Source organism: Lactuca serriola, chromosome 9 (genome assembly GCF_051521515.1).
Source record: "Lactuca serriola cultivar US96UC23 chromosome 9, Lser_US96UC23_V15, whole genome shotgun sequence".
Lineage (NCBI taxonomy): Eukaryota > Viridiplantae > Streptophyta > Magnoliopsida > Asterales > Asteraceae > Lactuca > Lactuca serriola.
Window position 1 is genome coordinate 120,427,902 of NC_136416.1, and position 26,143 is coordinate 120,454,044.

The following is a 26,143-nucleotide window of genomic DNA, read 5'->3' on the forward strand; positions in this document are numbered from 1 at the left end:
AAAATGAGGTCCCAAGGGCTGTGGTTGCTCCATGTGTGAGATAAGTAGGTCTTAATGGATTAAGAGCTTTATGGACGTCCAAAGTGATAAAGTTTGAGACTTTATGAATCTTAGGCATATTTGGCCTAAGGATCTGAAGTTGGGGCTTAAGAGCTTAAGCCATTAAGAAGTTATGAGGACTTAATGGGCAGCGAAGTTATGCCCCGCGTAACAGAGGAGAACGCCCCGCGTAGTGGGTCAGTGCCTCAATCCCCAATCGCAAATCAACATGTCCGCCCAGCGTACCAAGGAGGGTACGCCCAGCGTACTCCCTCTGTTGGGTTTTTCATTTTGGGCCTTAGGGATTGGGCTGTTATTGGCCTGCTGAATTTTGGGCCGTGACTGGACATTATGGATGAAGTATTGTGGACCCATTACTTGTTATGGACCATGGGTCTAGGCCCATTTGGTGTGGTGGGCCCAATTTAGTAAATTGGGCCAATAGTGGGCTTTGCTTCGGACTTTTGGTCTTTGGGCCATCAGTGGGCTTAAGAGCTTACCTAGTGTTGGGCTGGATTGAGTTAAGGGTAAAATGGTCAATTTACCCTTGGAAGGGTATTGTGCTTAGCCTAATGATTATTTGTGCTATGTTGGCTAGTTCAGGATTTTCGGTGAGTCGGTGATTCGAGAATCTGCTTCTTCAGTTCAGAGTTTCGGCAGTGGCAAGGTGAGTTATCCTCACTATATCAACAAGGTCTAAGGCACCAAGGCCGGCCCTTTATCGGATTGAGATCTGGGTATTGTTGTTATGTTATTGCTTTGATATGTTTGCATCCTGGTATCTAGGATGGTATATGTTAGAGACCTGGTTAAGGTCGGTATCCTGTTATGTAGGATGATGCTATGCTAGTGACCGGTTAGGTCGGTATCCTGGTTAGGATGATGATATGTTAGGTGATCTGCTAGATCGGCTTGTTGACTGTGAATTGTCATATGATTGTATGTTTATGTGCACATGGTTGTTTGGACTGGGGTTGGGTTGAGGCGGGTCCTGCTTTGTGCTATAGGCCAAGATACCTAGGGCGAACCAGTTGTCCCGAAGGCCCAGCGAGCGGTCCGGATAGGCTGTAGGCCCTTAGAGGATGGACCAGACGTGCCGAGGCTCGGAAAGTGGACCAGGCCGACTGAAGGCCCGGTGCGGGCGGACCAGTCATACTGTAGACTCAGAGAGTGGACCAGGTGGATTGAAGGCCCGGTACGGGCGGACCAATCACACTGCAGACTCGATGTATATGGCTAGACTCAGAGGGTGGACCAGGTGGACTGTTGGCCGGTGTGGCAGACCAGTCAGACAGTAGACCCGAAGTGCATGGCTGTTCTGTGTTCTGATATGATATGGCATGTTATGCATGTATGGTATATGTGGTTGGTATTTTGGGGGTATCTCACTAAGCTTTCGGGCTTACAATTGTGGTTTAATGTTTTTTTCAGGTTCTTCAGGAGACCGTGGCAAGGCAAAGGCGTGATCGTACCGTTCCTCATGATTACCTTTTATGATGTGATTATGGGAAGACTCTAATAAAAATTGTATTGAAAACCTTTTTGTAATAACATTGAGAAAATGGGTTGTTTTTTAAAAGTTAAAATTGGTTGAATTTTTATGGTCGTTACAAATTTTATTAGCCAACTTCAAGGGTATCTAGAAGTCCGAAATTAGCTATATAGAGCTCATGTGTTCATCCAATAAGAAGCCAACTAAGCTAACCTGATTGCTAAGTTCACTTAAGGTGAGATTGTTGGAACATAAAAAGTGAACTTCTAGCAATCACAAGTAATAAATATCCGAAGTCAGCAGAGTTCGAGATTGATGAAATCTAAGATAGAGATGGAGTACGAGATGGAGATCATTACAAGATGCAGTGAAGATCCGAGATTAGTTTTCTTTTCAAACATTTAATGTTTCTTATCTTATTAGTGATGTAATGTTTCATAAGACTTTTCCTTTTTGTATCTTTTAGATAATCAATTGTCAGTGACTGATTATTAACCAGTCCTAGGAATGTTTCCAAGTTTGTACGATGTTCCTCCTTACTCTATTTAACAAGTGATTTGAATGATAAGAAATACAAGTATTATTACTCCAAAGATAGCTAAAATTCTCTTTAATTCTCTTTCACTTCTCTCTCAAGTCAAGATCTTTCACAACATTCTTCTTGTTCATTAAATGTCTTTACATTGATTACACTCCTAGTTTACTTCATTTAATATTGAGTACTTTGTTGAATATTTCATTCAAGTCTTGAATGGTATTACCAGACTCGACTGAAACCATTAATTAAGAGCAGATATTGATCTTAAAGATTAACTTAGGGTTTGAGTTTTCAAACCTTGTCCTTGCACATTAATTCTAGTACTCACACAAAGACAACTAACAACCTACATAACAAATTTAGTGGGCTAGCATTGGTGACTTCGACCCACAAGCACTGTGAGAAGACTCACCTTAATTTGATGATAAACAATCACACATGCAAGGTGCTGCTACAACGATTCCTCACACTGAAAACATTCAAACAAACCCTAATTACTATTCATGGTAACAACCCATAAATAAAGGTCAAAATACTAATATCTCTTATAAAGGGTAAAAGACCTTTTTACCCTTCCCAATTTGGACCCAACAAACCATGGCCCAAGGCCTAAAATGGACCAAATAGGCTTCAGGTGAGTACGTCATGCGTACACCATGCATACACCCAGCATACTGAACATTCACCGAAAGGAGACATAGGCTAAACCTGTTATGTCGTGCGTACCTAGAGGGTATGCCCAACGTACTTGTCAGCTGCCCAAAAATTGCTATTAAGCTCTTAATGCTTAAAGACTTTCTGTCCAACTCAGGGATCTCAACCTAAGGAACGTCTTAACTGATAAAGTGGACAACTTGATGCCTTTTCATGGCTCAAAGAAGCCCAAAACCAACCTCTAACTTCCTAACTTCATATTATAAACAATAAGTCATGCATGGTTGAACAAAAGCCATCAAGATATGATTTGAATGCAGTCACGCCTTCGCCTTCCCACACTCATCCAAAGTACCAAAAAACACAAATTAAAATTGTAATCCAACCTTAGTGAGTTTCCCCCAAAGTACCAACACATAAACAGATAACATGTATAATAACAACGTGTACTGGGTCTACAAGTAAAAGACTGGATTACCCCTGAGCCTACAACATAAGCCTGGCTTGCCCTCGGGCTCACAGCTTAGGTGTGGCTTGCTCCCTAACCAAATCAGTCATCGGACTAAAATACCATCAAGCCCTCAGTGTGAGTCTGTCATACCACCTAGTCCTTCATCTCGTATCTGGAATGCTCCTAAGCCCTAAGTATGAGTCTGGCATGCCCTACCTGGCCCTCAGCTTATATCCGGAATTCTCTAAGGTTTGTTGGCTACCACACGAAGCAGTACAACCTCAACCCACCACAATATATCGACATATAACATATAACAACATATATATAGATAATCATGCAGACAGAAACACAGGTAATCCTACAGAGCTACCAGACTAGCATATCGCTAACTAGCATAAGCATGCATATCTATTCCATACCCAACATATCAGTATATAGCATCATATAAAACCAATGAGCCGGCCTTGGTGCCTTCGACCCGTAAGTACAGTGAGGAAAACTCACCTCGCAGACTAGACAAAAGCTGATAAGGTCTCGACTCCAAATCTCAGCTCTAACCGACACCTATTCCAACAAAATAACCAATCTCAATCAAAATCCTAAAATACCCTTAAGGTCAAACTTGGTCAAAGTCAGAGTCAAACTAGTCAAATCAACTTAGTCAAGCGAGTCAACCCACCCGATTCAACTCAGAGTAAGTACGCGGGGCGTACTCTAGACATATGATGGGCGTATTCCTCCATTGACCATATCAGGGCCGTTGATCGCGTAAGTTCGACATACTCCCATGTACGCTCAACATAAACCTAGTCTTCTTCTTTTTGCCATTAAGTGCTTAATATAACAACTTAACACGTCTAAATGCATATCTAAGGTCAAAACGTAATTATGAGTCAGAAAGTTTCTAATTTATGACCTTACATGCTCAATACGTGCTTAATCCATGGAAACCCAACATTTTAATGCCTTAAGACTCTCAATGATATGCATGGGACCAAAACCCAACCATTAGGACTCCATCTAACATCTAAAAATACACTTAAGGAATCAAGAACACGCCATGCTCAAGATCTAACATTTTGGGACCAAAAAACATCATTAAAACACCCATTTCTAGATCTATATTATGGAGGGATGAAGTTGCAAGCTTTATACCTTCAAAAGGTTGTGAATGAGGTACAAATCCCGAATCCAAAGTGCTTCACTCCTCCAAGGTGAGCTTTACTCCCTTCCTTCTTCTTCAAAGCACAAAAACACACACTCTTAGGCTTGGAATAGCTTCACAAGGCAAATTAGGGTTGCAAGTACGTTTTAAGAGAATGGTGGCTGATGAGGTGAAGGGAAATGAGGCTATAATAGGGTTTACATATGAGCTAAACCCTATAAATTAGGGTTTCCATATTTGGAAAGTACACCCCGCGTACTAGGGCGTGCCCCAGTACGCTTAGCGTACTGGCATACGCATGGCGTACTCCCCCAAGGCTAATTTACGAAAATGCTACTAGGGCCCTTTTTGCACAATTTCTTGAGCTTATGGACCAAAATGCAACACAATTAAATTATAGGGTTAAAATTAAAAGTACCTTATCATCGAGATGTTACAATTTGGATACCTAGGCTAGAAGTTGTAGTTGTATACCTGAAGACAATAATAAGATATATATATATATATATATATATATATATATATATATATATATTCATCAAATGAAAGATTCTTTCATAACTTCACCTCTTATTCGAGCTCCGGGGGGTATGCCTATCATGTAAGAATACTAAAAACCTATCATTGTTGATGATGTAAAATTTTTAATCTTATCATGCAACTATATTTATTGATTCAGAAGAGTAACCTACACTTATATGATAAACTTTCCAATCAAGTTTATATGTTAAATATAAAAAAAAAAAAATTATAAAATGTAACACTATAGAAAATAATTTTACCTTGGATAGTGTTAGGGATGAAAGTGGGTCGAAACCCAGCCCGGATGGACCCGAAATGGGAAAACCAGGAACCAGTAACATGATTTTGTAGGACCGAAAACTGGACTGGTATATAAGAAACGGTTCCGGTTCGATTCTAGGTACGGTACCAGGTTAAGTGGGTCTAGAACCGGAAAACCCGAAAACATCAAAGTGGGTAGGGTGGAATCGAGTAAAGTGGGTTTAGAACTAGAAATCCCGAAAAAACCAGATTTTTTTTGGTAATTACTTGCTACTTAGTGGGTTGAACTTTGAAAATGTTCATATTTATATCTCGATTTAATGGGACTGCAAGTTGTTAAATATGAACCCAAAATTGACAAAGTTATAGTCTAAAATCATGTACAAACTCTAAAATATACTCTGGAAAAAATCGTATGTCAATCTGACTTTAAGCGAATGAGATGTGCATATTTTATCATTTTCACAGAATACAAAGTACAAAAACAAATAGTTAAAAAGTTGAAAACCTTCAACTTTGATTGCCCGACTTCGAGGGACTGTAATTTATTGAGTACCAAAACCAAAAATGACAAAATTATAGTCTAAACTCATCTACAAACTATAAGTTACAAGTTGGAAAAAGTTGCATGTCAATCCGATTTCAAACGAATTAGATATGCATGTTTTAAAATTTTCACAGAAAACAAAAAGCTGAAAAACTAAAAATTTTCAGCTTTGATATCTCGACTTTGGGGGCTATAACTCATTGAATATGAACCTAAAATTGACAAAATTATAGTCTAAAATCATATATAAACTCTACATTGTACTCTAGAAAAAACAGTATGTTAATTTGACTTTAAACGAATGAGATATAGATGTTTTAACATTTTCACAAAATACAAAGTACAAAAACAAATAGTTGAAAATTTGAAAATTTTCAGTTTTTATATCCCGACTTCTAGGGACTTTAATTCATTGAGTATTAAATGAAAAATGACAAAATTATAGTCTAAACTCATGTACAAACTCTAAACTACAAGTTGGAAAAAACACATGTCAATCCGACTTCAAACAAATTAGATATGTATGTTTTAAAATTTTCATAGAATACAAAAAAGTTAAAAAAAACTAAAAATTTCCAGCTTTGATATCTTGATTTTGGAGGAGTGTAAGTCAATGAATCTAAAACTAAAATGGACAATTTTATAGTCTAAAGTCTTGTACCAAGTCTAAACTACACATTGGAAAAAACGGCATGTCAATCCAATTTGGAACGAATGAGATGTGTATGTTTTAAACTTTTCACAGAAACCGGTTTCGGCCTCTAAAAGTCGTTCCGGTTCCTAACACCGGTTTCAGTTCTTAAACCCGGTTTACCCAGACCCGATGGACCCAAACCCGGATTACCCGAAACCCAAATAAAGTTATTCTTTAAACCCGGAACCATAACCGATTTTATATATTTCAGTTCCGGTCTGATTTCGATTTCGGTCTGGTTTTCCGGTTTTAAATCTCATCCCTAGATATTACTACTACAACAATGTTTTAAAATTTTTGCATCAAAAATCGAAGAAACCCCAATGTTAATGTTGCAACAAAATCCAAAGGCAACACTTTCTGATTGTTGGTGATTTTAGTGTCACCATGTAATTTTATGTAATTGGAACTAACATGTGAGCTATGAGGCTTCATAATTTGTACTCTAATATATGTAGGGTTTGTGCAAAATGCCCGCATGTATAAGATCGAATTAGAAGGCGGTTCGACGACAAGTCGGGGGTCCGGGGGCAGCACTCCTGGGTCCGGGTTTCCAAAAGGGCACTGCCCCCTTTGGCGGGGTCTAAGGGCAACACTATGAGAACAATAAATACGATCGATAGATTCTATAATAAAGAATGTGAATTAAATGACAAGAAAGCAAAGATCAAAAGTGTGCCTAATGCTTTGATTAATCGACTCTAGAAGAGTTCTCAAGAACTTCTCTATAAGAGCATACAAACGGAAATTAGGGTTGAAAAACGTTAACCCTAATGTGACATGCATGCACTATATATAGTCTGAACTGCAAAGTGGATCCAAGAATTGACAGGCCCAAACCGGAATAAAGTAAACTATGCATACATTTGACACAATACTATTAAACCCAACAAGCGCCCCTAGCGGGATCCGAGGGGCTTGCCCTAGCTGGAAATACAAGTGAATCTAAATATACCGGAAAACAAAATAAACAAAATTCAAACTCATTGAACAAAATCATTTTTTGTTTAAAAACCTAGAAATCAGTGTGTATATTTTATATACACAAATTCTTTATAGTGTAAGAAACATCTATACGTGTGTACAAGATCTTAACTATGTGTACAAGATCATATCTACGTTTCTAAAAACAACATTTTCATAGCGTAAGAAACATGTATACGTAGGTGGCTTTGAAACCACTATTGAATTATGGTGATAGTTTAAAACAGAACATAGCAACAAAACTATATATATATATATATATATATATATATATATATATATATATATATAGATATATATATATATATATATATATATATATATATATAGATATATATATATATATATATATATATATCATCACAAATCTATGTACATCAAATAACTTGCAACAAAATGGCCATAGAAATATTTACTATAAACATCAACGCTTAGTGGATGATCTTCTCGAACCCAAAATAGATTTCCTCTATTATGCATGCACACCAAAATATCAATCAGTCTTCTTGTAGGTACTAGTCCACGCTCATAAGTTAAGCACACTAAATCCACACTAAGGTTGTTGTCTAACACAAAATAGAAACAACGATATGATTGTTGAATTTGCAAGATAACCAGAAATGGAGTTTGCTCTTTGTTTCTCTAAGTATCTATTCTTTTGGTGACGTGTGAACAATGGAGCAGGGGGGGGGGGGGGGGGGGGGGGGGGTTATTTGTATTGTTCCCTTGATTAGTAATTATTTGAAATTCAAATAATATGATAAATATTAATTAATATATGGTAACTATCCAAACTATATCATTAATTACATATTAAATCCATCGACTTTTGGTCTCTAATTAAGTAGCGTCTTATTATCGAGGAACTAATAAATTAGTCCATACTTTAATTATTTCGTTTTTTTTTTAACAACAAATATATTAATAAAACGTCCCCCAAACTAGCTAGAAACTAGAAGAGGACCGAACATAACAATACAACGAGAGTACTAAAGAGAAAAACAAAGAAAAAAAAACAAAACAAAAAAAAAAAACAAAACAAAACAAAAAACAGAACAGGTACAATGCTACAAATTATCGAAAGGGGAAATTTGATCCAGAAATACAGCATCGATTTGATAAGCTCCATCCCGGTTGTAGGATTGATAAACATTGCTTTGAATACACAATCGTTACGGTATTTCCATACATTCCATAGTAATCCATAGCATATTGTGAGGAACCGATTACGTTTTTTCAAACTACCACCCCATGACTCCACGAAATTCAATAATTCATTGATCGAGTTATATGATGTATGTTGTATTCAGCATCATTAGAACAATTTCTCTCTAATCACTGGGGCAAACGGACACTGCACCAAAATATGGTTTGCATTCTCCTCCCCCTAATGCATGCACTACAATACGATGAGTTTACAACAACTCATTTTGATAATAAAGCAACTACCGAAGAGATTTTGTCTTGTTTTGCACGCCAGATGAAGCAATTTACTTTACCTGACGCATCTTTACTCCAGTTAAAAGACGAACGCATTTGTTGTGGACCCAATATTTGTTCTTTTCTTTCTAATGAGACTTACAGTGTAGTTACCTCCAGGATAAAACTTGGATTGTACTTTGTGTGTAATTCAATAAGCCAATGCATTATTATCAATGTTTTTATTGTGCATATTCTTAAGTTGTCGTGTTGGTCACATCTTCGGGCAACCATGAAACTTCGCAATTTAACATACGAAGAGAAAACATAGGAAATGAACTCCACATTCTTACTTATGTGTACAACTTATATTAGTTCTAGCTGCCCTACGCAACATATAGTTTTAACCGAATTCTTTTGACAAGTTTCTCAGTTTGTTTGTTCTATCCTCTCGAGTATCAGTGAACCCATTTCATTTCAATATTTTTGTCTAAAACCAAAACCCAATTTAAAATAAATAAATAAAATAATTAATTTCTATTACCCACGAAAACCAATTTGTTCCATCATTCAATTTTCTTTCTCAATCTTTCGATGTTTGCTTCAATCATCAACAAATTAGTCAAGGATATCACCTATAAAATACATTTGCATTCTAAACTAATTAATTTACTATGCAACAAATGTTTATACTCTCATTCATGTTTACAGTTTCATTCGTTTTAATTTACAATAGGATTATGACAATTGGAATGGAAAGTGGAAATATAAATCACATTTCAAATAACTAATTTATTTTACCATAAACAATGTTTATTTGGGCCTTCCATTTTGGTTCTTTTTTAATTTTTGGTTTCTTCAAACACCAAAAACTAAATCACATTTCATTATCTATTTATTTTATGATTTTACTTGTCTTGTGTTTGTCTTTTGACAATCAAAATTCGTATGAGATTATATCCAAGATGGATATACAAATGTTAAAACAAATTAGTAAAAAGTTAGATTTCTTTTTTTTGAAAGTATTGACAAAATGCATGTACGGAGTTAATGAAGAAACATTAAAGTGGTCGTGTTTTAATCTGGTTGGATGGATGCGATGAGAGTGTAATTTATGTAACCGAAGGAATGAAGAGTAAGAGTGAGAGCATGAAGGCATGTGTAAGTTTTAGAAAACACGTACCCACATTACATTTCCAAGTGTCACCTTCTCCTTTTCCCTTTTATTTATGTTGCCTTAATCCTATTGGCCTACCTTCACCCTTAAAGAAAACAAACCCCCCATTCATTCCTTCACATCCTCACCAACCAAATCAAAACTCAAAACTCCAAAATCAAACCCACCGGAAAAAAAAAATGTTGCAGACATTGAATCCTTACAACTCCACCGCCAAAACCGCCCAAATCATGGCCAGATACCGGCCAATAGCACCAAGGCCGAATGGCGGCGGTGCTGGTGGATGTGAGGCGGAGGGATCGGGATCGGGATCTGGTTCTGGTTCTGGTTCAGGTCCTGGGTCCTCCTCATCGCCGACGGCAATGTCTCCGACCATCCGGCAGTCGCCTTACCTGAGAAACATCTGGCCTCATTTGCAGTCAAGGCCGACGAGAACCAGGAAGAGAGGGCGGACGTCGCTTGGACCACCGCCGCCGCCTGCTTTCAAAAGACCTAGGACTCTCCTCCAAGGGCTTGCTCCTGCACCGACCACCCCCAGAAGTTTATCAATTCAAGGGTTTGCTTCGATTCCGAATTTTCCGACCTCCCACCCCACCCTCGTCACCCTCCCTCTTCTCCCTTGTTCTTCACCCCACCACCACCACAACATGCAGCGACCAAATGTCATCGACCTCAACACGGCGGCGGAAATCCCAGAAGAGAAAGACCTCCTCGCACAATTACAAAACCCCACCACAAATATCATCTCCCCAAAGCCAATCCGACTTATCTCCTCCACCGTCAGTATCAAAACCATAAAAAACAACACCGGGTTTCCGTCTCCGTCGACTGGAGTAAAAAAAGCAGAGGAAGTCGAGAAAGAGTTGGAATCAGAGGTGTTACCAGCCTTCGTCTCCGACTCCAAACACAAAGTCCGACTAGTGAATTCAGCCTACAAGAAAATGGTAGGGCAACCGGAGTGCCCGTGGCTCGAGTCCATCATGACCGGCGCCGGCGGCGGTGATACATGCAAGAGCATCTGCGGCGAGGTGGTGCTTAATTTGAAAGATTCCGATGGTCGGAATCCAATTTCAATTTCGTCAAGTGGGTTCTCGTGTTGGGCGAGGATCGAATGGGGAGTGAATGGGAAGAAGAATTTGGTGAATGCTTTTGGTGATGCGAAGAGGTTAACATGCGAATCAAAGGACTACGCATTCGCATGGAGGTTCAAACTCAAAGCTTCGGAGTCTGAAAGAGACTTGATATAGTCAAAGTCAAAGGACAGTATCTATGTAGGGTGTATATTATATTAGATTATAAAAAGTAGATATATATATATATTATATATTATAATTATAATTATATTAGAGGATGATGATAAATACTTTTTTGTTACATCAAAAAGGGTACAGCTTTTATTTTTGTCGTTAGTTTTTTATTTCACGAAGCCTGAAAGTACTAGCTAGAAATATGAGGAGTTCTAATTTTGGTTGATTTTTGGTGGTCCTTTCCATTTGAAATTGTCTGCATATGCTTTAGCCTGCAGTGAGAGAGAGAGGATTGAAAAAGAAGTCAGCTATCATCCAATCTATGGTTATTTTCAGATATAAACAGTAGAAAAAAATAAGCAGCCATGATGCCATAAAAAAATGATTTCTAGCTAAAAACCTATTTTTGGTTTTTGGGCTTTTCTTTGAAGTCGAAATTCTTGAAACATTAAAAAACATGTTACTTTTTCAACTTACCAACATCTAAAAGCAAAAAACGTTTTGGAAATTTATGTATAACAATTTAACTAATCATAATTTTAAAAAACAAATTGATTTTGCAATATCACCTTGATTATGGGAGTGTGATGCTTCTTGACCTGTATAAACGATACAAGATATGTCAGCATTGTATGTTCATTTTCTCTTAAGAATGTCAAATTTTCACAGATTTAGTACAATTTAAAAGCAATAAATAGTAATAGCAACATACATCTATTTATTTTTTCATTGTAGCATTTTGTTTTCCTTTAATTTATTTCTTACTATTTATAAAAAGCCAACCATATAACATTGTATTTCCTAATTTCTTCTTATTAGGACATTAAAATTGACATTGCTATAATTGGATGGATTTTTCAAAGTAAACATATCAACAAAAGCAAATTGCTATTTGTTACATTTATCAACCAATTATACTTTTATATTTTTCTGTTTTGAATAAAAGAAGAAAGGTAAGAGCATATATATATATATATATATATATATATATATATATATATATATATATATATATATATATATATATATACCACATATTCCCAGCCATGCTTCTCTGCAAATGCCTTGGCAGCCTCTTCACTTTCAAAACTGAGTCCCGCTTCACCAACATTAGCATACGGATCTCCAGTCGATGTCCACCCCATTAATGGATTCTCCCACCTAAAATAGGGTTTAGGGTTTAATTAAAGTCATATATCAAGAATTATAGGTGAATTAGAATAGGAGAGATATCCATATTCTTAAATACATACTTCTGTGTTGATAAAAAATTGATTTTCCACTTTCCGACTTTGCCAGAGCCTTGTTGAGATGCAGTTCGCGCAGGTGAATAAATCAAGACCTGAAAGGCATAATTAAAAAGTTCAAGCAGTTTAGGGAAGTTTGAGGCAGATCTTAAGATTAACAGAAGGTTTTTACTAAAATTAGATCTTTATATTTGATAGAAATCCCAATTTCACATAAAAAAATCTGTGGATTTAACTGTTAGATGAGAATGAGGAATACTAATCAGGATGCAATACCAATTTGACAAACAACTGCCTAAACCGACAAAAAATCCCTTCCAAATTTTGAAAAGTACAAAATATCTGTCGCAAATAGTTCTACGTTGATGTGATTTTGCTCTACTAAGGCCTCAAATGGAATAAATCTTCACGGATTTTCGATTTATGATTATATCAATCACATAACTCTCAATTGAGCAATGAGTAGCAAGTATATGATGCCTACATCTACAGGTAAACATGTTCTGAGTAAAAAGGTATGATGAATAGAGTGCAATTCTAATAATTAAAAAGAAGGTGATAACGAACAGACCCTTCGCCGAAGCTGTTCTTCAGGGATGCCGGAGATGATTCCAACTTCACCGGGTTTGACTTCCACCAAAGCGTCAGACATGCAAGATCTCCTCCCCAGCACGGCGGCAACCACCGATCCATGATCCCACCGGCACCGGGCACCTCCGAAACCACGTCGTAGTATGTTCGCCATTTCCTGCCTGGGATTTTTTTTCTTTTTTTTTTTTGGTTGCAAACTGTCAACTTTGATGGAAAGTTCTAGTGTATATTCATATCGTTGGGCTCAATTCTTGGGCTCTGTATGGTCTTTTTTTTCGGGACCGATCCATGACATGATCAATCGACCACTCACATCAAAAGCAGTACTTATTTAGACGCGTTTGGTATCAAATTTTTGAAAGTGTATTAAACTTTATACAAAAAGCTTTGTTTACGAATACGAGCTTTCAGATTTTAGTTTAAACAAAACGATTTAAATCTAAAAGTTATTTTATGTAGCGTTTAACAAAACGGTATTGAGCTTTTGAAATCAATTTTCATAATTACCCTTAAAAATTATTTATATATTTATTTATTTTTAAACAGTTATCATTTTATGTAATTTTATATATTTCAAAAGCTTTCACCTACTTTTGCCAAACACTCATATAACAAATAAAAGCTACAGTTTCCCGCTACCAGCTACCCGCTACACATTATCCGCTACCCGCTATCAGCTACCTACTAACCGCTACAAGCTAACAGTTATTTTTGCCAAACACACCATTAACGTCTTGTTTCACTACAAAGGGTTAAGTTAATATATTTCTATGTATAAGCTCAATAAATATATATATATATATATATATATATATATATATATATATATATATATATATATATATTTAATTTTGTACATGTGCAACATCAGTTTTTTAAATAACAAAATATAATCTTGCTATATAGATTGAAGAGTATTATAGGAGTTGATTTGTGTAAATATTACGGTGTTATCAAAGTGTCATTTTTTTTGAAATATTAAAATATAATGATTATTAGGTTATAACCTATAGAAATCATTATGGTTATAAAATTAATTAAATTTTTATAATAAATTATTAATTAAGAAATATATGTTTTCTTAGTTGCGTAGATTTATAATCGGTTATCCAAATAAATATATGAAATTATTTTTCAAGATATATAAGACATTTTTTTATTTATGAATTAATGAAAATAATAATGATAGTATATAATGAAATATTAAATTTATTATAAAAATAAAACAACCGCAAGTAAAGTAAATGAAAATTGGTATATGACGAATTGGAAAACTAAATTTTTAAAATAAATATATTTGAAAAAATATAACAAATTAAAAATAAAAGTTAACAATAAAGTTTTATTACAATAATAATAAAAGATGTTATAATAAATAAAATTCTACAAATTATTTACAAATTTCTAAAAGCTTCTTTATACACGACATTACAAAGTTTATTTGTAAGTCTATCATCCTTATCTACAATTAACAATGTTAATCATTATCTACTTTGAACTCGAGATAAGGCAACATACAATTGATCATGTGTAAAAATCGGATGTTTGAGAAACAAACCAACCTTAGATAAGAACTGTCTTTGGCTCTTATTAATTATCATTGCAAAACAAACGATTAATTAAAATTGTCTTCTTTGGATTTGAATGAGATTTTTTTAGATGATGTCAACGACATTCTTGAAATAAAGGTCTGATTTCCAATATTTACTTCCAGATATGATAATTGTCTCAATAACACATCTTGCCAAAGATATCATATGTAGTCTAGTGTCATTATATAAGTCATTTTTCTTATCAATGTTTCTCAGTAACATAACTGGAACCCTGACTTTCTAAACTAACTTATGATTAGGCAGACATAAGACTTTAAGACCATTTAAAACATCAGGTGAGTATAAATTGACATCAAATTGATCATGAAAAACTCATATCGGCATAGTTTATCTGAACTTAAATATTGGATTTCATCTCATGGAAATAATGATAGCAATCGATCATTTATTTTTCTGACAACTTCATTTTTTGGAGCAAGTATTTCTCTTTCTTGAAAATATCCTAGAATGTTGGAATATTCAAGAATTGAAGGATATAGAAACTCAATTAATGAACCTATAGGATCACACGGATCATTAATGAGAAGATCACGTGGAATATCAATATTTGCTTCGTCATCGTTAGAACCACCAAGTTTGCCTTCTCCTATATCCAAAGCCATTTTGCAAAACATATTGTTTGTTGAACAGCAGATGTATCGCTTCCGATAGCTAGCCTCATGGTTTTGGTTAGTTAATGGACTTTGCATTGTTACCATAAGTATGATGAACTTACAGAAGCGTTAACAATGCCTTGTCTACTACCACTTAGGATAATAGGTAGAATTTGTGTGAAATCTCCTCTAAAAACAATCACCTTTACTCTAAATGGCAAATTTGAGTTTCTAGGATTATGACATTTAAATATATCTTTCAAAGTTAGATCTAAAGCTTCAAACGCATGTTTGTGAATCATGGGTGCTTCATTCCAAATGATCAATGAGTTTTTTTTTTTATAATAAACTGACGAGTTCACCATTTGGTGTTATGGAACAAACATAATCCTCAATAAAGAACCAAATGAATTATAAATTGTGAGTGTGTCGTCCAGTCTTCATTTAATAATAAAGAATCAGTCCCACTTGAAGCAACATTTAAAATAATTTCAGCATTACATCTAACTGCAAAAGATAATGTCTTCCAAATATAGGTTTTACATGTTCCACCAAAACTGTAGACAAAGAAAACACCTCATTTATTATTCTATTTGCAGTGATGATATCATCAAAAATATGTCATTGTTCATATGTTAATGCAATAGATACCTGATCAAACTTGTTCTTTAAATTTGGTATACCATAATCTAGCTCCTAAGTGATAGGACGATTGTTTGAAGAAGATTTAGTAGGGATGAGCAAAAACCGCACCGCAACTAAAGTAAACCGCAAAAACCGCAACTGCAATAAAAACCGATGGTGAGGCTTCCTGTTTTTCAAAAACCGCAAATTTGCGGTGTGGTGCGGTTATTAGTTTTCAATAACCGCAAAAAAACCGCACCGCACTACATATATTATATACAAGTTTTTTTTAATTAATTATTAATATATTAAATATTAAAAATAAGACAAGTTTCATGGATGAAAAATGAATAAAATACTAGAAGACAAAAGTATGGTTTTTTGTTATGTTTAGCTTTGAAAAATGATGAATTAGACAATTTTAAGAAATCTATTGTTAATTACTATTGATTTGACATTTTTAAAATATTAATTGTTTGTGATTTAAGTTAAGTGTCTTATACATTATGATTTTTTTTTTATTATTACAAGTAATATATTTGAACTCTTAAAACTTTTTGAGCTATAAACTGTGGTTAAAAATCACACAAAATAACCGCACCAAATCCATGCGGTTAATAACCGCAACACAGAAAAAACAAAACCGCACCGCAAAAATAACCGCACCAAGCGGTTTTGAAAATGGATTAACCACATTTGCGGTTAGTGGTGAGGTTTTGTCTAATAACCGCACCGAACCGCACCGCGCTCACCCCTAAGATTTAGAATGTAACGTCCCGGAAATCACAATATAAAATTCATTTTTTTAATATAATCAAAACACCCATACATAACATAAACTGTAAGCATAAAGCTTAGTGAATTCCCCAAATACCACATACATAACATACGAGCCAAACATGACATGCATATCCAACAGTCAATAGGAGGTGCTATGTGCCAACCATAGTCTTGCCATTATGCCACGAGCCGTAAAATGGTCTTTACTACCAAGTCGAGGACCAAAACCATGGGTCTTATAGACAAGTGCCACGAGCCACCTCCTGGTCTTCCATGTAAGCATCATAAAGATAACTTGCATTTAATCTACATCTACTTATCTACTTAACTGCTAGAGTCTAAACTATGGTCTTGTATACAGATCTGCCAGGAGCCACCTCATGGTCTTTCACGCAAATGCCAAGGGTCACCCTCTGATCTTCCAATAATACATAAATCAAATGGGCCCGCATTGGTGCCTTCGACCTATAGAACAATGAGGAGACTTACCTCGACACCTAAACCAACAAATAAATATTTGGCTGCTGATTCGCTAGAATCCTCGCGCTATCAAACAAATAACACCCAATTAACAATTGGGTTCCAAACCAAATCCAATAGTCCATATATGGGGTAAAAAGACCATTTTACCCCTCCCCTAGTTTGAACCAAGACTAAAGCCCAAATTCCCAACCATAAAGGCCCATAACCAATAACCATCGAAAGCCCACTTATGGCCCAATTTTCAAAATTGGGCCCAAACCCTCACATGGGCCTTACCCTAAAGCCCATTCACTTTTTCTAATAAAAAACACATATTCTCAGATGGTCCAACAAAAATCCTCAAGCAACAAAGCCCAAAAAATAGCCCAAAACGAAGCCTAAACACACCAAGCACATTCAGACTGAGTACGTGGGGCGTACAGGCGTGTATGTGCAACGTACTCGGTTGAAGGCTTGTATGCTAAGCATACCTACTTGTACACCTAGCGTACTCACCCTTATTCAACCCAAACTTGATTTTCACTAAATCCATTAAGACAAAGCTTCTGAAACACAAATTTGACCTCCTTGAGCTGGAATACCATGTAAAGTTGGCAACTATACGTTCATGCATGGCTAAAAGAAGCTCTTAAGCTTAAAAGGGACTTAATGGTTGAATTAGTGCATGCATGACTCCATAATACACATAAATCTTTCACCTTTATACTCAAGGATATCAAAACAAACTCAGATCTGAAAGGATAAACCCATAACCAACCTAACTCATCCATAACCCCAAAAAGGAGACCAAAATCATAATAAACTAGCTATGAAGAGCTAATCATACAGAAGCCAAGATGAAAACTTGATACCTCAAAAAGCTTCCCCACAAGATGATGATTCTAGATCCAAAGCTCTCCCACCAAGAAAAACAACTTCAAGCTTCTCTTCTTTCCTTCCCAAGGGTAAAAATGAGCACCAATGCCTTCCAATAGCTCAAGAACACCACCAAGAGGCTGCAACATTGATTTAGGGGTTTTAGGGAATCGAGGCTAGCTTACAAATGAACTAAAGGGACTAACATTAAGCTTATGTAGGGTATATTCCTAAAAATTAAGGTTTCAAACTAATCCTCGTACGTCTAGCGTACTCCTCGTATGCCCAGCGTACGAGGTCTCGCACCCCGATCCCAGCCTCGTAGTACGCTACGCGTACTCCTCCTTATGCATGGTGTAGCCCCCTTTTCCTGAGTACGCCCTACGTACTAGGGTCTTCCCTTAAACCCTACTTCATTTGTGTGGCAACCCAAAATTTATTCCATCGTTATAACCCGTTTCCGTTAATAGAATATCCTATTTTATAAACATTCCGTTAATTTGGGGTAGACAAATCAATAAATGTTTTATTTAATTTTCATTTCATGTTATTATCGTCGTAATGAAATAAATAAAAACACGTGAATTACCCTTCCATTTAGTTGGAAAAAGTTTATTTTTAATTACGACCATTCAACCGGGTAAAACTTTAAACCTCGTTAAACATCAGTATCGGGTAGTTGTATACCGGGTACAACACTCAAGCCCTATATAAGGGAGAGTGGACACTCCTTTGGACCTTTTTACCACACTAGACACTCTTTCTCTCTTTACTCTCTCTCCTCAAGGTCGTTTTCTCCAAAAACCGCAAGTTTCAGCCTCCAAAACATAAGTTCCCTTACCCTAACTTGTTCTACAACCCATTGCATGTCATTATAGCTCAAAAATCATTCAAGAAGGCCATAGATAAGGAGTTTACGGCCTAAGAACATCCTTAGGCCGTAAACCCCTAAAATGATGCCAAACATGCCCGAATTCTCCCCTTTTGATTCATGAATCAACAAGTTTGAGGGCTTGAAAGAGGGTTTACGTCCCAAGAACATCCTTAGGCCGTAAACTCCCTCTAAACATGCAAATCAAGCCTCAAAACCCTCCCAAACCACATTTAGGCTTAGATATGACTTAGGGACTTGCAATTTCGGACTTGGAACACCGAAATCCTATCACTTGAAGGGTAAACAAGAGTTTACGGCCCAAGCATATGCTTAGACCGTAAACTCCCATAAACCATGCCAAATGAACCTTTAAGCCCCTAAATAGCCTTATACCTTCACTAGAAATTGTTAGGAATGAGCCAAGGACCTCAAAATCGAAGAATGGAGGGTGTCCAAGAGTTCACGGCCTAAGCCATGTGGCTAACGACCATAAAATCCCAAGGAGTGGTCCTAGGACCCGTAAACTCCAAGGGAGTGCTCTTTTGGAACCTTAAACACCCCTATAGCCTTGTATATTGCCTTGGAATCCTTTCTAGAACCACAAGAGTATTGAAATCACTCAATTACACTCCTCCCATGAGTTTACGGCCGTAAACTCATGGGGGAGGTGGTCTCCCAGCCGTAAACTCACCAAAGGTGGGTTTGTGAGGAGTAAACTCCATAGTGAGGCCTAAAACTCCTTCCTAGCAACCCATTATCCTTCTAGCACTCAACCATAGAGCTTTTATTAACATTAGGATGTATATATGTGTTTAATTAGAGTTTAAATCACTAATTACTTGTAAACATATGTCTTCATATGTTACTAGGGTCATAAAGGGTGTACAAATCTTTATTTGACACCAAACGCTCATCCGACACTTCCACCCGATCTACTCAATTGCAGGTGAGTTCATACCCCTTAATGAACTTTTTCAAATGTTTTTACATGTTTTAGGGGGGGGGGGATACAAGTATAATGCAACAAGTTTTATTATCAAATCATATGTGATTGATAACCTACCATCAAAAAGGGATTTTCTATACTTTTAGCTACATACCAATAAAACTGTTTTAAATAATTATCAAATGCGTTTTTAAGATTAAATTGTTGTTAAACTATTTTCAAACCGTGTTTAAACCACTTTTCTTTTAAAATATATATCTACACTAATATATTTATATAAGTAAGACTTGAAGGACTTAGGACTGATAGCCCGCCTTATTTCCTGTTCTTGTTTGATGTGGTCTTAGGGTATCTGTTATCCATCCGACTGTCGTTGATTTCTTAGTTATATATCATATATATTTGTGTTAGATATGAAAGTCTTCATCTTATTCAATACCTTTGTCGATCAAAGGCAGGAATTCACACACTCTAGTTAACTATAATAGGTGTAGTTAAGACTACTGCTCGTTACCTCTATTACTACTATACTCACTATAAATGCTACAATTACAAGTTAATATACGTATAAGAGAACACTCTATGTACTATACTGAAAGTCTACTATACTATAACACAAGAGAAGACACTAATCCAGAGTATAACATACTATCCCTCTATAAGGCACTCTACCGCGCTTACACCATGTGACCAGGGCTTCCCGGAAGGAAAGCAACACTACATGTATAGATCTATACAAGACGAATGCTATTACATCCCGACTGTTAACTACAGTCCGAGCCGACTAGGCCCAGGGGTGGCACTACATCACTACACTACGTGTGACCGGGAAGGTCATCGGGCTCTCTATTATCATACAATTGGTTACATGAAGGGTTACACCCATATCTAAATTAACACACCAAGACTTAAAGTCTAAGATAATATCCCGAAGTAAATAATTATCTATTACTAATTGAAGTTTGCAACACTACTACAGTCAGTTGGCATAACTTTTTCTCATCTATGTTACTTAAATGAGATTATTACTTCATTTTTATAACTGAAGGTTTCAATAATAATACTATACACACTCAAAGGATTTAACTTACAAATGTACATTTCTGGAAAATATAGGATTTTCTAGGGATTTCTACTACTCACAAACATAAATTTTAGTTTTTATATTACATGTTTGTAAACACTTTTACACAGACAACGACACTAAATTCTTATGAACTCACCAGCTTTATGATGATACTCGTTTTCAAAATAACTTGTATCCTCAGGTCAAAGATAGACAGGTACTGGTGCAGCTTTTGGAGAAGATGGAGCATATACAAGACCCATCTTTTATTTTTATTATACTTTTGGTGTCTATTAAACTATACAGAACACACTTGTAATTAAACTTACTATATGAATGCAATGGTTGTTGTCGCTTGTTTTTACTATTATGCAATTGTTATGATACTGTACATGACGTCCTCCACCCCAGAACGTATTCTGCCGTTCTCGGTTTTGGGGTGTGACAATTTGGAGGCCGCAACTTCTTTGATACAACTCCGATTCCGACCATCCTTATATCCATGAAAAGGTATCGAGAAGCCCAACACAATTATCTACTCATACTTGACTTAAAGTTCCCCGAACACAAAATCCAATTTCCATAACAGCCCACTGCCATTTACCAAAATAACCCTTGGCTCCAAAACCCAAATCCGAACACACGAAACATCTGCATTTCATCACCCACACCCAAATAGGTAACGATGCGGAACAGGGTATTACAACTCTCCCTCACTTAAATTATATTTTGTCCTCGAAATAAGCCCTTACCTTTCCCAACATGCCAACATCCCGAGCAACACAACCACAATCCTGAGAATACCACACCCTTCCCAAGGCAACCGAAACCAACCCTAACATCACTCACCTAACCCAAAGAAGAATGAACCTTAAACCCTTGCAGAAAACCACTTCAACCTTTCCCGAAACCCGAAATCTAAAATTGGTTAGACTCCCCGACAGACTGCCCACACTGAACCACTACCATGCCATTTCCACATTAAATTCCATACAAAACAAAACACTTCCAACCTTTGAGGCTTCCATAGGGAACCCAAAATCACTGCCCATATACTGTCGCAGAACACCTATACTTAACAGAAGGCTCAGATAATCCTTCGAGTAGAAGATCCATCCTTGCAACGGTTAGACTCAAACAAGAGCTGCACAACAGGGTCAAATCAACCACTCTAAGATTATTTAATCCAACTGCAAGTGACTTAGCATATGCCCCGAATAACAAGCGACTCCACACACAAATCCCAAATCACTGAAACCACCCCGACTCATCTTGTTGCCCCTAGCTGCTTTCCAAAAGCATCTAAGACCTCCTTGCTCCCAACTTGTGTACCAACTATCTGAAACACCGGACTCTTGCCCGGTTGCCGAGTTAAATGACACACACACACATTCTCCCCACGCATCTATTGAAAGAAAATCTCTGCTGGAAACAATTGCCTAAACCGTCTCGCCTCCAAATCCAATGTTAAAAGTGAATGCTACGCGACCAACTTTAGTCTTATATCATATCCAGTCTCCAACGACCTACCACTTCCTAATTCCAAGCATGTTGTGGCCCTCCCACAGTCTTACGAACGGACCCTCCTGGTCGAATCCTTTGGACGAACCCGCGACCAATCATGGATTTGCCATAACCTCACCGCTGCACAGGAACCATTTAATGCTACGGACTACCCCAGAGTGTTACAACACTCCCACACTAACTTCCAGCTAGTGAATGCTACGTGCCACCCCGCAGTTTTACAACACTTTACTCTAACTGCCAACTAGTGAATGCTACAGGTCACCCCGTAGTCTTACAACACTCTACTCTAACTACCAACAACTGAATGCTACGGGCCACCCCACAGTCTTACAACACTTCCACACTAACTTCCTTTACCACCGCCTATGGCCTTACCGCTCATCTATCAATCCGAAGACATCTAGATTCGAACATGCACTCAACCATGCACCCAAACTGAACTCGAGTCATGACTGGAATCCCCAACCTGGGTCCACCAAAAGCCTACTATCCATTACCAAGAAGGCGCTAACCAACTATTGGTATGTTTCACAAACTCCTAACTCGCACAATCCTCAACCCAGACGACCACTCAAGCCGCCGTCCTCCCCGACGGGGAAGTGAAACTCATCCTAGTTTCACACCTTATTCCACTCCCGAATATCCGGACAGTTCTCCCCCACTTGATTTAACAAACCTCTTCCAACCCATAAGATTTGAAGGATTTCCAATCCATCTTACCGCCGACAACCTGCACATACCCATGCTAATGCTCTAATACAAGCCAAACCCAAAAACTGCACAACCCCTTGAAGACCAGATGAACACTCCCTGAAATCCCGACATAACTGAACTGATGACAGCACCCAAAACTTTAGCAATAGACCGCTTCCCTTGGCACTCCCAGTGGACAACCAAGCATAAAAGCTAATACCACGGAACCCTGACGATATCAGAGAACTAACTCGTTGAACCCTGTCACACCCCAAAACCGGAACGGCGGAAACGTTTTGGGGTGGATGACGTCATGTCAAGTATCACAACACATGCATTATAGTAATCAAAGTACAACAAAACATTGCATTAATAGTAATAGTTTTACATGGTTACATTAATACATCAAAGTAATACAAGTAATAGAATAAATACAACATGATACCAAGCTATCTTCATCAACAGCTCCGAGATGTACCTGTCTAATGCTAACCTGAGAATACAAGTTATTTGAAAAGCGAGTATCAACATTTTTACAAATGCTGGTGAGTTCATAAGCATTTAGTGACGTTTTCATTCAAATAACTTTAATAAAAGTAGTAGTTTAAGAGATTTCAGTGTATTAGAGTCCTTTCCAGAAAATCCTATATTTTCTTTAATAAAAGCAGCCTTCTAGCAAGACTGGTCAGTGTTATGTGGTAAAAAGTTATTTTCCCTAAATTGCTATCATTATCAAAATACTGAATTTGATTATCGAGGAAAGCAAATGACATCAGGGAATAACATATGCCTCAGCAGTGAGGACTGCTGACTAAGGCCAGGAATCATAGACTCCAAGAGAGTATCGAACGAACGACATGCCTGGTTCAGTCTAACAAATAGAGACACAGACCCCAGAAGGTACCAAATGAAAGGTACAACTGGTAAGGTCCAAAACAGTGAATACCAACCGCAGACAATATCAAAAGAAAGATACGTCTAGCAAGGTCTAAAACAGTGAATACCGTGAATATAGTGAATTCAATGAATACAATGAATATAGACCCCAGACAGCATCATATGAGAGATACGTCTTGTAAGGTCAAAACAGAGGAGACAGACCCCAGACAGTATCAAATGAAAGATACGTCTTGTAAGGTCAAAACAGTGTGACTCTGAAAATGAATTACCAGCATACAGTGTAAATTGCTGGCGAAATACCGTTACCTTAAAGCCAATGAATTATAAGGTAACCCAGGATACTCGTAACCATACTGACTAGAGTACCAGACGCCCTACAAGCGTCTATAATGTGACATTTGTCACCCGTTGGCTTGGTAGGCCGGGACTATAGCTAGCAGTGTGGGTGCGGGGTTGTCAATCCCGTATAGATCTATACACACAATGTCCGCTCTCCCTACAGGAGACTCTGGTTACCAACTAGACGACGGAGAAGGCGGTGTCCTGAAGATGCATCCCAAATAGTGGGTAGAGACTTCCAACTAGTGGGTTTCTAATGTAAGTGTAGACTAGAGGTAGAGACTCTTAACTGAACTGACTAGAGAATTCCTATATGTCCCTACTCATATACATAATATATAACTAATGATTCAAACGACCTTCGGACGGCCATCCGATCCCACCAGACCACATCTCAACGAAGAAAAGGAAATAGGGCGGACGAGCCTTCCTAAGTCTTTCAATCATTACTTATATGTACCTATATAAGCACAGGCATATATCTAACTATGACTGAGTGTGTATCAAGTAGAAGTAATTCTTGTGAAGTAGCAGTGTCTAATAAGTGAAGTAGGAGCGGTCGCAAGTGAAGTATGAGTGTCGAACAAGTGAAGTAGAAACGGTCACAAGTGAAGTAGGAGTGTCGATCAAGTATAAGCGTATCACAAAGTAGAGACGACTATAAGTGAAGTAAGAGCGCCTATCGAGTATAAGTGAAGTAGAGTCGATATCAAGTATAAGCGAAATAGAATCGTATCACTAAGTAAGAGTGTGAATAAGTATAAGCGTCCATCAGGTATAAGTGACTTCAAGTATAAGTGAAAGCGTTACAGAGTAGGAGTATAAAATAAGTATAAGCGAAGCAGCAGTATTTAACAAGTAAAAGTATACGTCGAAAAAGGGAAACTTTGATGAAAAACCTTTATATCCGGAGAAAATCACAATTTGTATTCTTTTGTAAAATATGTTTGAAAATCTTAGAAAATCTTTCATAAACCATTTTAGAATGAATTTAGATAAAACAGTATAAGTAAGAGTTTTGAAACAATTGAAAACCATTATAGTGTCCTACTCAGTAAAACAGCGTACAGTGGTAAAATTTTGTGCATGCGGGTTATCAATCACTTGTGATTGATATGATAACTGGCATGTTTAACTTGTATTCCCCCCCTATAAAACATGTAAAAACATTTAAAAGATTCATTCAGGGGTTTGAACTCACCTGGTGTAAGTAGGTCCGACGAAGGTGCCGTTTGGGCGTTCGGTGTCACGCAAGGACTTGAACACACATAATGACCTATTTAACATAAGATAACATATGTTCACATACAATTAGTATATTTAATACTAATTAAACAAATATACGCGCTCACAGGAGCGGAAAACACTTTGGTTAAGTGTTTGGGTGTCCCGGGTAGCGTCTAACGGTCTGTATGGCTAAGGAATGAAGTTTATTATCCGAGAGTAAACTCCCAAAGTTGTGTTTACGGCCCAGGGACATCTCACCATGAGTTTACGGCCGTAAACTCATGGTGAGGGTATCTAGTGTGTTATAAGGCTTCTACTTGTTCATGGGATTATTCTAAGTACTTTTCCAAAAAGGCATGAGTGGGTTTAAGGCTCCTAAGGGCATTATATTGGAGTTTACGGCCTAGGGAAAACTCCTAAGGGAGTTTATGGCCATAAACTCTCATCCCTTTAGTTTGGTGAAGTTTCAAGCCCTTATTGCCTTGCTAGTAATTTATAATGAAGTATGATGCCATTTTGGGGGATTAAATCAATGTTTTGAGCATGTTTAAGGGTGTTTACGGCCTTGACACATGTCTGGGCCGTAAACTCC

General features: G+C 37.1%; 2 protein-coding genes across 2 annotated transcripts; one reads left to right on the plus strand and one right to left on the minus strand.

Annotated features, from left to right (window-relative positions):
• Positions 1 to 9,935: 9,935 nt before the first annotated feature.
• On the plus strand, positions 9,936 to 11,326 carry LOC145076797 (uncharacterized). Its single transcript, XM_079022586.1, has one exon. The coding sequence runs from the start codon at positions 10,126 to 10,128 to the stop codon at positions 11,191 to 11,193; it is 1,068 nt and encodes a 355-aa protein (XP_078878712.1). The 5' UTR covers positions 9,936 to 10,125; the 3' UTR covers positions 11,194 to 11,326.
• LOC145076798 (NADH dehydrogenase [ubiquinone] iron-sulfur protein 4, mitochondrial-like) lies at positions 11,298 to 13,240 on the minus strand. Its single transcript, XM_079022587.1, has 5 exons — positions 13,012 to 13,240; positions 12,447 to 12,535; positions 12,225 to 12,354; positions 11,763 to 11,792; positions 11,298 to 11,465 (listed from the first exon to the last, which is right to left on the minus strand). Exons 1-5 carry the CDS (start codon positions 13,183 to 13,185, stop codon positions 11,406 to 11,408), a joined length of 483 nt encoding a protein of 160 aa, XP_078878713.1. The 5' UTR covers positions 13,186 to 13,240; the 3' UTR covers positions 11,298 to 11,405.
• Between the last annotated feature and the right edge of the window lie 12,903 nt (positions 13,241 to 26,143).